Here is a 15,840-nt window from a genome sequence, read left to right as displayed (position 1 = left end):
CACACTGCAGAAAAATTGCCTTTGTTTTGTTCTTTTAGTCTGAAAACAGTATTTTCTGTATATTCAATATTCTGCAAACAATAACACAGTATATTCAGATTCACCGGTGTCAATATTGTCCTTCTCAGCTGTTGCCATGTAAACCTCCAAGTTAAGCGTGGCGCGTGTTTGTTTCGAATGACTGACCGTTATATGTCCGATATTTTTCAAAAATCCCGGGTGGGCAGAGCGGGTGGTGTACTGGAGCTCCGATTGGTCAGTGCAGTCACTGACAGAGTCTGATTGGTCAGACACCGCGCCATTGAAACGAGGAAATTGCGCCACTATTTACTTTTGATTCCTGCCCAGAAACCACGGTCCTGGATACACAGCTGAGACTGGGTGTGTTCTGTGATGTATGGAAATACAACAAAACACTGCCGCGTCTAGTACCGCTCCAACTCTTGTAGCGAGGGAAAATAAGTTTACAGTTTGTTTTTGGGTTGTGTCGTTGTTCTGCTAAAACTCAGATCCTCGTTTTGTAAGTGATACAGTATCTCGGGTTGGATAGTAAGCAGCGGGGACAGCTACGGTGGGTTTGCCAGACACGCGTACAGCCTGCAGAGGATGCTCGCATTGATTTGGTAAGATATTTAACTTTTCTCCTGCTAGACCAGTCGAGGTGTTTTCTGTGAAGCATTTTTCACATCTTTTTGCAAATGTTGTTACAAACCACTTTTTTACAGTAGTGTCTTTGTCATAAGTGTGTAATTTTTTTTTAAAAAAAGCTTTTATTTAAAAATGAACAAGGCCTGGTAGCATAATTTCAGTCCACGTTGTATCTAATATTATTATATTATATATATATATATATATATATATATATATATATATATATATATATATATATATATATATATATATATATAAACACACACACACAGTCGTTTACATTTACTCAGATTACGAAACATAACTCACACTCAAAAATAGCACATGTTGCTAAATTTTGTGCTGTTAAGCTTTAGGCCAAGTTTTTTTTTGGTATCGTTCTGTATGGTTATAGCAGCTCGGTCCAGTTGGTAATTACTTTGTCATTTATTATGAGAAACTGAAATGTTGTTTCTGTCGCAGCAATAGTTTAGTTGTTAAATAGAAAACAACCAATGTGCTTTTATTAAATGTTAATCTACTCGCATTCATACAGAACTGTAACATTAGGCGATGACTGGCTGTCAGAGGATGTTGCTTACACAGTATTTCAATAGCTTGGTTTGATAGCAGATGTCAAGCGTTGCAATACCAGATATGTGCATTTTCTGTATCTTGGACCATTAAAAATTTCTGTTTTTTTCTTTCATAGCAATTTAATAAGATATGTAGTTAATGATAAGTCTATGTATGTGCGCTGATATTTTTTATGTTGTTCAGCTACCCCACTGTGATTTAGTCAGACCTGACGGTGGCACAGGGAGTCTTTTGGTCTACTACTGTAGACAGTTGACTTGATGTAGATTCGACTGTGCATGGGGGTCTGAGATTTGTGAGACATGTGCCGGTCTTTTTAATTCGCTTTTTGTTGTTGTTTGTTTTAAAGGTAATGCACAAATAGATGAAGGGTGGAAATCATATGATTATATTATATTTTTTATTTTATTTGTGTTTCATCAGTCAAGGTATAAGCAACAATGGATCTGTCTTCAGTAACATACCGGCTTTCCTGCATGCAGAACAATGAACATTTTATTTGTATATAGTATATTAAACATGTGTTAATTATATAGTCATTACAGTGTTCAAGCAGTTATACACTCATCTATAGACAGCGTTGTGTTTCTACATGCATGTATTTGCCAGATCTTCAATACTATGCCTATTACTAGTGTGACTTCTGTTTTATAGTAAATGTCAATTTCTTAGTTTCACTTTTTAGGAATCAGTCTGATTATACTGTTGGTTGACTGACAATTGCTTAAATTAATATTTAACATTTTTGTTTATCAGGAAATGAGTGTACAGGTGAACTTAAAGAAAATTCCTTCCCACTTAATGGAGTCTGCATACAAGAACACCAACCACCAGAGGTGCCCCAGGTAATGGTTAAACTGTATTCTTCAGCAGGTATGCACTGAAATAATTGTTTGAGTTGAAAATCATAACTCAGTACATTTAATTTGTTTTCTATTCTATACACTGCTATATAAACTATGTTGTTGGGAGTCCTAGTTAAGAGACTGCTATTTGTGTTCCACATTTATGTACTGGTGAAATGGCATTATGAGACAGAGGAAGCCAGAATTTAAAACTTCTTCTACGGTATAAAGGGATGGTGTAGTTATAATTAAAGAGCAGTTCTAAAGAAGTCATGTCAGTTTTTGAGCAACTGTAATTACTTGCCTGTCTTCCTCAGGTCTTCAGAAAACATGCTAACTCCAATCAGCTTTCCTAAAACGAAAATTGCATTATGGGATCCATCACCAGTTGGAGATGTGATCAGTCTGCACCTATCTTACTACAGGTTTGTCAATTCTTTTTTTTTTTCTTTACGATTTCTAAATTCCGTTTTACTTCTGCTTACTTTTGTGTTTTTTTTTTTTTTTTTTTTTAAGCTAAAATTATCATATTTTTTTTCTCAAAGAAACCCAAGGTTGCTGGTTATGGAGAAAACCCTGCGATTAGCCCATCGCCATGCCCGCCAAAGTAACAGAAATGACTTCTTCTGTTTCTTCCTGGGCTCAATGGAGGTGGATGATGGTAAGCTGTTTCACACATGATAAACCTGAGTGTACACAACAGTACAGCCCCAGTATAAATATATGTATTAGTCCTGCTGTTGTTGTTGTTGTTGTTGTTATTATTATTTATTATTGTTGTTGTTGTTGTTGTTGTTACTACCGATCTGGATCACCTGTCTTTTAGGATACAGGAATTAAAATATTTCAGTCAACAAAAGCATACAATCTAGTGTGCTAGTAAAAAAAAACTGACCAAAACTTTTTTCTTTTGGTACGTGATGTTTTTGCGGGGATGGTGTTGCTTTTGGGTCCCCCCCCCCAAATAGAACACTCTGTCCCAGGGTTTGAGGACCATTGGATTAGACTGTGCTTGGTTTGTATTTCAGATGAGGAAGGCGTCACGTTGACAGTGGATCGGTTTGACCCAGGGCGTGAGATGCCTGGATCGCCAGGGAAGGTGCCCACAGCCCTGCTTCCTGGAGATTTCCTGATTCCCTGCAGTGTCAGCACACAGGACCCTGCTTCTGGAGACACTATAGTGCACTCTGCAGAAGACTTCCTCATTGCATTCAAGGTAAAAAAAAAATAATACATCGCAGTATATTTATTATATCGCCAGAATCTGATATTATTAATAACTTAATGTTAATACCAGCTTTCATAACAATTGGATAAGCGGTTCTCCCAATATATGCGAAAATGTAAGTGTGACGTACAGCTGTACGTACAACCGCCTCTGCTGTGTCCTCATCGGAGGGAATTTCATCCCCAGCGGGCCATAATTAATAATGACGTTTCAACTCAAGATACCGCCAGTTTAAATGCAGTTTTATTGTATTGTGCTGTACTGTAAATACTTCTTTCTGTTAGGATTTTCTTCTGAGTGATTTGGTAAACTCGTTTAAACAGGTTTGTTTCTCAGTACATTAGTAAGATGGTGGATAAACAGGTTAAAACAGAATAACTTTAGCCTTTATAAAGCTGTTTATAATGCTACTGGAGTTAGAAATAGGACAAGGGCGCAGGGTCAATGAAAACCCAGCTGGCCATTTTTTTTGTTTTTTGTTTTTTTTTTAAATAAGCACTTCTCTGCAGAGTTGCAGTTTAATGCGAGGGCTTTTCTTTATGTTGTCAACTTCACCTGATAGGAGGCTGCATGCTTGCAGTGTGGCAGTTACACAGTCTGTCTACAGCAGATGGCTGGAACTGTTGAATAATGAACAAATCACTAATTGCAGTAGATTTGTTTGTCTGCCTTCCAACAGGTAGCAACTTAAAGCACTTTTTTTGACTACTTCAGAATTAACACAACATAACAGCTTTAGTCAGCTCTGCGTAGTACAATAATTAATTCTGATGTGTTGCGCAACCATACAGGCATTATTTATTATAAATATATGATAAAATATGGTCCATACAATCTGTATGTTTTATTTACTTTTACAGCTCCCTATGTTTTAGTTACACAAATATATTCACCATTATAAAATCTGCACATCATTTCATGTTTGTATTTATTAAATATGTTCTCAAGTACTGTACATAGACTTTCAACAAAATGCATAATGAATATCTTTTTTCAGTATTACAAAAATGTGGGTGTTAAATAGAAATAATTCTAATGTAATTCAATGACATTAAATAGTAGAAACTTAACTATTAGCTCAAAAATCTAACCGCTGGTTCACAGACCCCGATTAGCACTAATCTTGCAATACCTTACCTAAAAGATAATCCAAGATTAGTGCTAATCAGGGGCTATGAAACCAGCTGAAAATGTTATACTAAGGGCATTGACACTTGTTTGACTTTATTGCTTTTGTAACACAAGAACCATCATTTCCCATTATTCAACAGATTCTTCAGCAACGCTGTTGCAGTAAAGAAACACTGGACCCTTCTAAGCTCCTGATTATGAGAGCACGACTGATCTGTGCAGAGCACATGGATAACCTCAACTTCAGCCTTCACTGGGCAGCTGTTACAATAGCCAACACTCTGGACGCCACGCCAGTCAAACCAGTTCCTATTATCCCTACCGCACTGGCAAGGAACCTGACCAGCCCCATAAACATCGCACAGGTTCAGGGAGTGTGTAAATTTGGGTGAGTTTGTGTGTTTGTTTGTTTTTTTATTTTGTTAGAAATGTATTTTACAGAAATGGTAGTTAGGTGACCCACTGCTTATAATTTTGTCATTCACTGCTGGACATAAGAATAGAGGTGTTTCTCAAATTGTGAAAAGGGTATTTTTGTTAGCACTGTTAATCGGTTGTAATTGTATGTTATGAGCCAGAACTGTAAATGTATTTATTTATTATAAATGGGCAGTGTTTGGGTTTACAAATGCTAACCATAAAATCTATTTCTGTTGTGTTGTATTTTTATTATTTTTTTTTTTTTACAGATTCCTCACCATGGACCAAACCCGTAAACTGCTCCTGGTGCTTGAATCAGACCCAAAAGCTTATACTTTGCCTCTTGTTGGGATGTAAGTGTATTATATATGTATTATAAAAAAAAAAAAGTTTCATTTTTTTCACTAAGAAATCATATGTTGTAAGACAAATAAAATTGTGATAGGGTTCCCAGCTATCGGAAAGACAACTGCAGTTCAGTCTTCTCCCTTTACATAGGCTTGGTCCTTGTAACAGTTATTTTTTATTACTGTTCTTTGCAGATGGCTAAGTGGGATTACCCATATCCACAGTCCTCAGGTCTGGGCTTGTTGCCTGCGATACCTGTTCAGCTCATCTCTTCAGGACAGGTAGGATAACTATTTGTTGAGAAATACTTTAATTCTAGTCTTGGATAATACCATTCTACTCTTCACTGTTAGTCATTGATTTCACTAGTGACATTTGATAGTAGCCTAAACTGTCCATCCATGCTCATGAGAAATTAGAATGAAAAAAATGTTTGAAAAAAGTTTCAAGATGTCTCTTTAATGCTTGTATTCTTAGTAGTGTTCTGCTGTTTTGTTGCAGGGTTGTGAGCGAGGGTGGCGGTTTCCTCATTGTTCTGTACTCCCTCACACACAAGGAGCCAGAGTTCTATGAGTGTCGTCTCTGCACTGGACAGCAGGAGCTGGGGTTTCAACTGCTAACCAGCACAGAATCTCTCAACCTTCTTAAAGTGTGTTCATTGTTGCATATAAATATGTTCTCCTTATTAAAAAAAACATTTATATATACACACAGAGCTCCCTCGCTATGAGAATCCCGGTTATAACGCGCCTCGGTTATATCGCTCCTACAGCATGTCCCCCAATTCCCTAATCTCAGTCTCACTTCTGTTTCTGTCTGTCCATTTTGATACAGCATCTGAACTGAAGAAAAGCTGCACTGGCACTTTATAACACAGATATCTTATTCAGCATTAGTTTTATAACTAAATAATTCTTAGGCCTTATAAGTTGTTATCTTTCTTAATGTATCTATTTTTTTGCTGCGAGAGGAGCTGCAGCTTTCTCCGGGAGACGAGACGCTTTAGTTACGCTTTAGCATCACTACAGTAGCCGAACCTCGGTCGAGCCAATTTCTTCTTCCCCTTGCCTGACCCGCTTTCCTTCTCGTACTTGGTTTGCTTGTCTGCTGCTTCGAACTGAACTCCTGACCGCCATTAGCCAGACTATTTATAGTTTAAAAACTGCTAATTGAAATGATCCATGAGTGGGAATGTTACCTTTTCTTTGTAAAAAAAAATATAGCACTAATTACATGGTGCTTTTTGAATGGTTAATTCACGGAAAGTTACATTTTTTGCTTCACTATATTTGCATTATAGAGAGAGTTGTTTTCTTTTGTATTTGTCAGGTGTGTGTTATTGTGTCCCATGGCGCCCCATACCCCCTCCCCCGTTTATAACGCTCTTAGGTTATAACGCATATATTGTGTGTCCCCTGAGACTCGCATTATAGCAAGGGAGAAGTGTGTTTGTGTATAATAAATTAGGATTCCCAGATGGAAATGACTCTTTCATTGCATTGCAGTTTTAGCCATTCTGTATTTTACTTGATTTATTTTTTCATTTTCATGCAGTCATACAATGTACAGAAATTGATTGCAAAGTCCAGTGTTTGTGGCAAGATAACTGATTTGGGTCAGGATTTAATTGCAGGGACATTCATTTTTTTTATGTTGCTTTCATTTAATGTCAAATGTATTAGAAATGCCCTGTTAAAGGTTTGTATTTTTTTTATTATTGTACTTAGCGGTGTAAAATGCTAAACAAATGGGAAAATGTTTTTAAATGATTGAAGGTGGCATTGGAACATACAAGCAAATCTAAGCAAACTGAACTTGTTTTTTTCTTTAATTAAGACTGTGAATCCATCAGACCGACAGCCGATCCTGTTTGAACTTAGTGCAGAAAGCCAGAACCAGGAGACTGACTTTTTTAAGGAGGTGTCGGCCCGCGTGTCTTTCACCAGGTATGATTGGACGTCTTCACAATGCACTGTCAAACACTCAGTGAGTAATTCAACAATAACTGTAAATGCAAAAGCATAATTCAGAAATACTAGAAATAAAATAATAAAATTTGACAAAACATTACAAGAAGGCTTGTGGCATTGGTCCTTGGCTTTCTGCTGGCATCTGGTGGTTGAGCTGTCCATTCACTCTGGCTTTCTCTCCTAGGTGTTTTTACACATTTTCATTCAGGCTATATACAGAATGCGCAGACCAGGACACTGTCTAGAATGTCAGGTGTGATTTTTGTACAATCTCTGAGCTAACTGGAATTGAAGAATTACCACATGACATGCCAATGGCCGAGCTCAATTCAAACCTGTTCTGTAATGCTTTATTACATTTTTCTTTTTCCTAAGTTCTCGGGTGAACTCTCCTCCTAACAAGCTGCCTGTGAGTGACCACGACTCAGGTGTGGAGGATGAGGACTTCTCTCCCAGACCGTCCCCCAGCCCACACCCTGTCAGCCAGCAGGTACAGTGAAATATGAAAGCTTCATAGGCTAAGAGGATTTAACCGGTTCTTTCTGACATGTGAAAATTGACTCCTGGGCCTCCAGTTTATGTCGCTTATTTATGAGGCTGTAACTTAAGGTGAAATTTATTTGCACACATAGTATGTATAAACAGAGTCAGCCAAGCCACTGGATAGTGGTACTGAGATGTATAACTGAACAAATCCAGTTATTTTTATGTAGGTTTTAATTGCTGACTTAACATCCATGCACTTGTGTTTGACAGCTACGTCGCATTCATCCCTCGGTGCCGGAGCTCTCTATTGTCTTTGATGGCAGCTTCGTAGACTCCAATAAAGCTGCTCAGGGTCTGCAAGGTTTTGGAATCAGACCTTCTCCAGCTTCAGCTCCTCAACAACACATGAGAAGTACCGGGCCTATTCAAGAACTGCACCCGGAGGCAAGACAGTCCAGTCTTGGATCCTGCTCTGGGTCATTTCCAGTAAGGCGCCTTTTAGCTCCTGCAAACCAGCCAATGAAGGTCTGCAAAGGCAGAGTGAGTCCTGCTCAGCACCAGCCTGTTAATTGGAAGGGAGGTCCTCCACTAAGGAAGAGTTCTGGATCCTCGGCTTCGTCAACATCGTCCGCATCCTCCTCCTCCTCCTCGTCCTCCTCATCAACTCCACAGAGTGGACCATCGCCCAACACCTCCATTCATCAGCCTAAAGGGCACCTGCCTTCTGCCAGCAAGAGGGGCATTTCCGCAGCTGGCAGACCGGGAGCCCCTGGCACTCAAAGACCTCCCTCCCCTGGAAATCCACCAGCTAGACGTGGCCTGCCGCACAGTGCACAAACACCAGCCCGGTCGTCTAACTTCAACATGCCCTTTTCTCCGCCTCATGGTCCAAACCAGCACCCTGCTAGCTTCTGCAGCTGTTGTCAGCATCACGGTCGTGTGCCATTTTATCCGGTAAACTCGTGGCAAGGCGTTCCCAACTTTGCATCCAGCGGTAGCCCTGTTTACTGCCCATCAGATGCCCTGGCTCATGACTGCAGTTTTCCTCCCATCCACCAGGGCATGAGCTGCCAATCCAATGGTCACTGCAGCCCAATGTGTCAAACAAACAGTTCTGCTACTCAGGCTTCACATGGGGGCACAGGCTCTTCTGCACATGATAATAGTGTTCTTCCGCAGAATACCCAGCCTATCTCCCAGCCCCCTGCTGAGATCGGACTAATGCGGTTACCTCCTGATGCTTACAAGATTCTTGTGGAGCAGGACAAGCAATTGAAAGTGCTCCAAGCCCAGGTTTGTATAACCAACAAAACCAGTCTTTACCCATACTTTTCAAATATTAAAATCCTTTTGCTGCCACTGTAAATTAAATGCTACCCCCCTGCTGTGCCACTAGTGCATGTGCATTCATGATTAAAATGTGCATTAAAATCAACAGTTTTGCAATCAGCGAGGTTTATTGAAAGCTTTGATAAAATTAAAGGCTGTTATCATGCTCAGTATCCTGAGTGCTAAGATGTGGCATACAGCATACAGCACCCAGCCACATCCAGTATTTTAAATTGATTTACTAATTGACATGATCAAAAAAAAACTTTCATATGACCATAAAAGCTCATATTCATGTGGTTAGTTATTTAGAACATATCATGGTCACATAGTTCTGAGTTAGGTTGTATATAATGTTTTAACATTTTAAAATCTTTCTAGATCCAAAAACTGTTGGAGGCTCAGAGTAACCCACCTTGCTCTCAGATGTCCCCTCCACAGTCAGAGAAGCAGGTGGAGTCTGTTGCCATGGAAATGCAGACTGCTGTGGGCGTGCAGGTGAAGAAGAGTGTCAGCATTGCTGTGAGCACAGGTAAGGGCAGCACAGCAGACACTTCTGATGTGTATTCTTTCTTATTTCCAGTCTTGCAGTAAATAAGTCAAGATTGTTCATCACACATGACACATCAGATATTTATTTTGGGAGATGGGGCAGGGGCTTTAAAATACAGTTGTTTAAAATAAACAACCTTCCAAAGAAAACTACATTTGTAGCAAGAATGAAACTATACAGTAGCTCACAAAGTGGGGGAAAAATTAATATCTAGTTGATGTACTTGAGGGCGAATGACAGCTTTCAAGCAATCCTGTTGGTAGAGTGTGTATTATGCGTTTTAATATTTATAATTTTATTGTTTAAGGTGCAAGCTTGTTTTGGAGCCCGAATGCGGTTCAGGAGGAGGTGGTGATGCTAGAGTCCCAGAATGAGGAAATGGGCATCTCTCTCACTACCGGAGACACCACTCGCGACAGCATGGCTTCCTCATTGAAGGCTGTCGATATCCATAGCTTTGCAGAGAGCACCCAGGTCACAGCAGAGGAGTCTTTTGTGTCAAATACAGTCAGGTAAGTCTGCATTTAGAAACTCTCACTCAACCGAAAAAAATATATAAAGTAGCAGTAACCTTTATTCTTTTGTTTTTCCTTTTTTTACATTTTATCTTCAGTTCTTCATCTCAATTTTGGAATGAGCGGGGGCCCCAGGTAACATTCCAAAGTCCTGAACTTGGGGAGAGTGTCAGCATGTGCATCCAGTCATCACCAGTAGAGGGGGCAAAAAAACAGGAAAATGATAAAGTGAATTATCAGCCAAACAGTGAACAGAATGAGCAGAAATTTTATCAGGACTTGCTGGTAAGTTTTGGTTAAAAATATATTTAATTTTAAATGTCCGTTAACGTTTTATTTGGCTTGATAAAGACAATGTTATATAATAATTTTTACATGGTTTATTAAAGTTTCTAAAACTTTGCATTTGGAGATATGGTTGTATGTATATCCACAGATTTAGTGAGTTATTCTTCATCAAGGGTGTATTGCTTACTAAGTAGCTTTTTCCTGTACTTAAATGCTGTACTGTAAAATGTTCTTTGTGCTCTCCACTTACTGTTTCTTTCAAAGACAACTTTACTCCATACTGTAGTTTCCACTCTATTTATGAAGCTTAATTTCCCATAGCATATTTGATTTTTAACCCTTTGCAGTCAGTTTATTCAACGCTTGTCAGGCGCGTCAGGTCCAATTTTATTTTCACACGTGCTGTTTATTTTACACACGCCATTTAATTTTTTTTCCACAGTAAAACAGGTTTAAAAGGCAGTGCATGGCAAAAGGACATCAGTACTGCATCTCCAGCCAAGCCCCACCCCTTGTTCGCTGTGTTTTTCACATACGTCTTTATTGACGTGCATACTGATAAATCCTCTTCTGATCACTCATTTTATCACCAAACTCCAACGAATGCGATCCAAGTTATTATTTTATTACTATAACATCTGAAAAAGCTCTGCAAATGTCTGTCATATCCTTTGAGCGCTGGATGTGGAAGCAGCTATCGCCTTTGTTTGTGTCCGTGTTCCCTCTGTGGTGCGTGGGGCTGTATTACTCATACGCCCTTTTTTTTTTTTGGCTCCTGTTGTTCTCACTTGGCCATTGAAAGGTTTTCTCAGCTTTTTCCGGAGAAAAAACAACTAGAGACCTGTGCTTTACATCTTTTTGATGATGTCGGACCTAGGAGCGCAAAGGGATAAAGCTATTTTACCACGCTGTGACATTCTAGTGACAACTGCATTGTGTTTTGATTCAAGGGCCAGGTGAACAGCCGCTTGCAGGCCTCTTCATCTGGAGACGAAGAGGAGCCGGGGCAGAGACAAGCCATGCACTCCGGGACAGGGGCCATGGATTCATCTCCTGTGTTCCAAAGCAGCAGCTGGAAAAAGCAGTCAGCCCCTAGCAAGTGCGACAAGGACATGGTCCGGAATGCCACCCTGAAACAGCTGGAACACCTGGGAGTGAAGGTTGACCTGGACTGCTGGGTGAAAGGCAATAAAACTAAGGCCAAGGTGGAGAGTGCCAGGTAACTTTTTTTTAAATTGCAGATTTTCTATTTCTGTAATGTGTTCATGTTGTCTCTGTCACTTTGCTTGTCAGTCTGTGTGGGTAAGAATGCACAACAATACCTACAATGTCCTACATCCAAAATACTGACAAATTAGTCTTAAACGTCCCCCAGATTGATACACTCAGTAACATGTGGTGAGGAATGTTGTAACCAAGTTTTATAACAATTAAGTAAGCAGTATAATATATAGGGACAAATAATACACTATCATGTTCCAAAGAACCTTGTATGTTACCTGTACAGTTGCATAAGTTACTGTAGTTCAAAAATTGACAAAATTCTGATCTTAAGTGTATCGCCTGCTAAGATTTTTACAAAAGGTCAGTTGCTTGACTTGTCTGTTTCTCCTGTTTCAGCACGCTGGCTTGTATATACCCCCAGGCAGTCCTCCCCAGGCTGAATTACGTGTCCTTTGGGAACACGGCTATGAGTGGCTTCGGCCCCAGCGGTGTGGACCTCAGCCTGGAAGCCAACGCCATAGCCCTAAAGTACCTGAACGACTCGCAGCTATCCCAGCTCTCCGTGAGCAGAGAGGGGCGCCAAACCGGTCAAGAAGAGTCCCAGTCCCTCAGCATCATCCTGCAGCACAACACCACCACAGAGAAGACCATGATGGGCATGAGCTTGATGTCTCCCAATAATATGTCATTCGCTACCAGGAAATACATGAAGAGGTATGGGCTCATTGAGTGCGAGGATAGCAGTGAGGAGGATGAGGAGGCCAATGAGAGCCAGATTGAGACCACCGTGATGTCTGTGTCTGACAGCTACAGGAAGGACTACGTTGAAAGGGGCAGTGAAAGACAGAAAGAGTTGCTCCAGCTGCAGCCGCTCCGGAATAGTGGTGAAAGGGTGTGCAACGACTGGGAAAGGAACATCTTGAAAAACATTACCAATGAGATTCCCTCCCAGCAGCAGCAGCTGTCCGACCAGGATTCCCAGCAAATGCTCGGGGACTTGAAACCCAAAATGAAGCTCTTGACAGGGGTTACGTACATCCCTCAGAACCCTGACAAGGAAAACAGCATGCAGTTTTTCCCTGACAAGCTCCTGCATGGCTCCCCTGTAACACAGAAGCATATGGAGAGCCAGGGATCTGTGGGGAACTTTTTAGATGTCAACAGGCTGCGGCAGCTTCCCAAACTCTTCTGAGTTTTATAAATGGGGAGGACTATAAAGACTTCTATTATATCTGGATTAAACCAGGCTGGCAGCTTTTTAGGAATAATGTTTACGAAACTTTTGTGTCAAAAGGATTGTTACAATGACATTTTTGTCAGAAACCTTTATTTATCACTTACTTGAATTATCCCATTGTATCTGTCCAACGCAAATAGTATCTCCCATGTTTTAACCAATCCTTCAAAAATGTTTTCATTTTTCTAAGAAAATATGATTAACTTCAGTAAGGATTCCTAGAGTTGACACAATCTCTGTTTCTCAAAGTTTCATTCGCCCTTTCATATATATTGACAATATGTGGCTACAAAAAAGAAGACACACTTTTACCTTGTTGAAAACTGATGGGAGTAGTTGTTCTCTCTTCATATTATGGTTATACAATACCTTTTTAGAAACCAAAAAAAAAAAAAGCATAAATGCTAAATATACATAAGTAGCCTTGAATTTGGTTGAAATTTAAGCTTTTGAACTTGCCTTAAAGTATCTAACATACACATTCTGTACTTGGCATTCTAATAGATACATTATTGCTGTGTCAAATCTGCCTTGGTATTTTTATGTGCTAAAAATTACTACCTTGAAAAACTAATCGTGATTCAAAATTTGCCCTGTAGATTTTTCCCAGGCTGTTGATTCTCCTGTTACTTAATGTTTTGAGAACATACACACTTTCAATAAGAAAATAATATTCATAATAACTATCCCACTGGGAATATCAATTTTGCAATCTGATCGTGACTTTAAGATTAGAATCAATTTAACGGTTTGGGGTAAAGTTGTTATTTAGGATTAGGTTTGTGTGGATGCATCTGAAGGCATCTGTTCCAGACAAAACAAACATGCATTTATTTCCCTACAGACTTCTTTGGAGTTGTTTACTGCACTTAATATGACTTGCATGTCTTAATTTGTTTGACAGCTCCCTCTTATATATATATTAGAGTAACTTGACCTATTTCCCTGAATGAATGATGCTGTGGATTACAAACTCTGGTTCTCTCATTCCTGTAGCAACAGTACTGTTTATACAAGCCAAGCCCTACTAATTTGAAATGTATGCATGCTGAATTATTGGTCCAGTCCTCTGAAATGTGCCTTTAATATCTGTTCCATACTATGTGTGTGGGGGGGTTTTAGTGTGATGTGTGTTTCTTGATTTCCACTTTTAGAACTGTTTGCAGCCCACAGAGGTTTGCTTTTATAAGACCCTCCCATGTTTCCAACCTGAAATTTGTCTTGGACTCGCCGGGCACTGCGGTTGTAACGGTTGGTAAGGGTCGACAGAAGACTCCCCGCTGGGGATGGAGGACTCTGCCGGGGGATTGGAAAAGACCGTCGTTTGGGCAATACAAGGTTCAGTTGAAACTTGAGTCACACACAAACCACTGTGTGTGTGGGTGTATATACCAATATGTTATATATATATATAATATATATATATATATATATATAGATATAATATATATATATATATATATATAATATAATATAATATTCAGTTATTTTAAAATTTTCATCTCAGGAGTGTTTTGGGGGTTATTAAGCAAAATTCACCTGGTTTGCCTGTGTTTGTTTTGTATTTATTAATATTTTTACAAGTTTTTAAATAAAGAGCAATTTGATTAACCAACTGTGTGTGCATTTATTATTATAGATAGATAGATAGATACACACACACACATACAGTTGTATGCAAAAGTTTGGGCGCCCCTGGAAAAAATGTATGTTACAATGAATCTTTCAATGAACAGAACCTGACCTCGACATGGTACAAAGTTAAACATGACACCTTTCTGTAAATTTTAATACATGATTACTATTTATTTGCATTTATTACAGATTCAAAATAATAAACAAAAGTGAACAGGGCTTGTGCAAAAGTTTAGGCACCCTGTCACGTACTACTTGGTAGCACCTCGTTTGGCAGATAAAACTGCATCCAAATGTTTCCTGTGGCCAGCTAAGAGTCTTGCCTTTGGAATTTTTTAATAAATAAGAAACACCATGTATATATTCATGCATTCATCAATGTGCTGTAATACAGTATAGAAAACATCTTAAACTTGTCAGCTGGGTACCCTCATTCCAGCCAGCCCGCCGCGGTCTGCTGCTGCGTGGTTTCCTGCTGCAGGCGCTAAGTTGTGACAGAGAGACTGTCTTCCCCGACGTGACGCTCCTGAGCAGCACTGATACTAGTACGCGTGCTGTAAGAACACTGGGCGGTCCTAACTCCCTGATTCCTGGAACTGCACCGGGCGGTCGTGACTGACTGATTCCTCGGGTGAACAAAAAATTATATGGAGACAGTCTGTTCAATGCCCCTTGTGTTTTCAGATATAGCGGCAGCAGAGTACCTGGCACAAATTATTAAAAACGAATAAAACAAATATTCTTATATTGTAACTGTCTGTCCTTCATAATACTGAACCGTACTCAGTGGTCCAAATGATACGACGATGTTGTTTAGCATCTATATAGCGTGTCTGTTGATACATTGGATTCCACGGAAAGGCCGATGGAATTATGAATGTAACAATCTAGAAACGCACACAGTGTTGCTTCCACTATCTGTCCGACAACAATATCACACAGTTTACGTTTTAATTGACTAATTTATTCAACATTTCCAACCCGCACCCCCACCCTGGCGTGCTGGATATTACAGGTTGTTAATGTTTCATCAGCTTCATAGTCCGTTTAGATAATACTGCTTATTTATAAACAATTTACAACAAAGGAATAACTATGATGTATATTATTATTATGATGATGATGAAGATGAAGAATTGTGTTACCGTAACTCAGTGTTACCTAAATAACAGTGTAAAGATATTAAATAAGTAAGATGTATTTAACATCTGTTGTATAAGGTATTTAAATAATGTATATACTGGACAGGTATAGGCTATACCAACATATCATAAAGACAAGTGTAAAATCCATATGCATAGAAGGACATGACCAAAAAACAACGCAGAGTGAAACGTCATTTTTGGTTGTAAAAATCTTGAAGACTGCTATAATAGAAAATATGTATTGATAGTGTTTTTAGTT

General features: G+C 39.3%; 1 protein-coding gene across 1 annotated transcript; it reads left to right on the top strand.

The window, feature by feature from the left end:
* Positions 1 to 355: 355 nt before the first annotated feature.
* On the top strand, positions 356 to 13,998 carry LOC121331077 (SCL-interrupting locus protein homolog). The gene is made up of 17 exons (XM_041278233.1): positions 356 to 623; positions 1,984 to 2,072; positions 2,390 to 2,497; positions 2,618 to 2,733; positions 3,101 to 3,288; positions 4,572 to 4,819; positions 5,121 to 5,204; positions 5,394 to 5,480; positions 5,701 to 5,848; positions 7,036 to 7,145; positions 7,545 to 7,659; positions 7,926 to 8,948; positions 9,366 to 9,516; positions 9,845 to 10,049; positions 10,151 to 10,337; positions 11,291 to 11,559; positions 11,961 to 13,998. The coding sequence occupies exons 2-17, from the start codon at positions 1,987 to 1,989 to the stop codon at positions 12,754 to 12,756; spliced, it is 3,921 nt and encodes a 1,306-aa protein (XP_041134167.1). The 5' UTR covers positions 356 to 623; positions 1,984 to 1,986; the 3' UTR covers positions 12,757 to 13,998.
* The last annotated feature ends 1,842 nt before the right edge of the window (positions 13,999 to 15,840 follow it).

Source organism: Polyodon spathula, chromosome 18, assembly GCF_017654505.1.
Source record: "Polyodon spathula isolate WHYD16114869_AA chromosome 18, ASM1765450v1, whole genome shotgun sequence".
Taxonomy (NCBI): Eukaryota; Metazoa; Chordata; class Actinopteri; order Acipenseriformes; family Polyodontidae; genus Polyodon; species Polyodon spathula.
This window is presented reverse-complemented; position numbering and strand designations above follow the sequence as displayed.

What these genes read in the sequence shown, in the direction of transcription:
- LOC121331077 (XM_041278233.1), top strand. Translation starts at nt 1,987, where the DNA reads ATGAGTGTACAGGTGAACTTAAAGAAAATTCCTTCCCACTTAATGGAG. An exon ending in CTGCACCTATCTTACTACAG is followed by an intron (nt 2,498 to 2,617) that starts GTTTGTCAATTC and finishes TTTTTCTCAAAG; the next exon opens with AAACCCAAGGTTGCTGGTTA. An exon ending in ACTTTGCCTCTTGTTGGGAT is followed by an intron (nt 5,205 to 5,393) that starts GTAAGTGTATTA and finishes TGTTCTTTGCAG; the next exon opens with ATGGCTAAGTGGGATTACCC.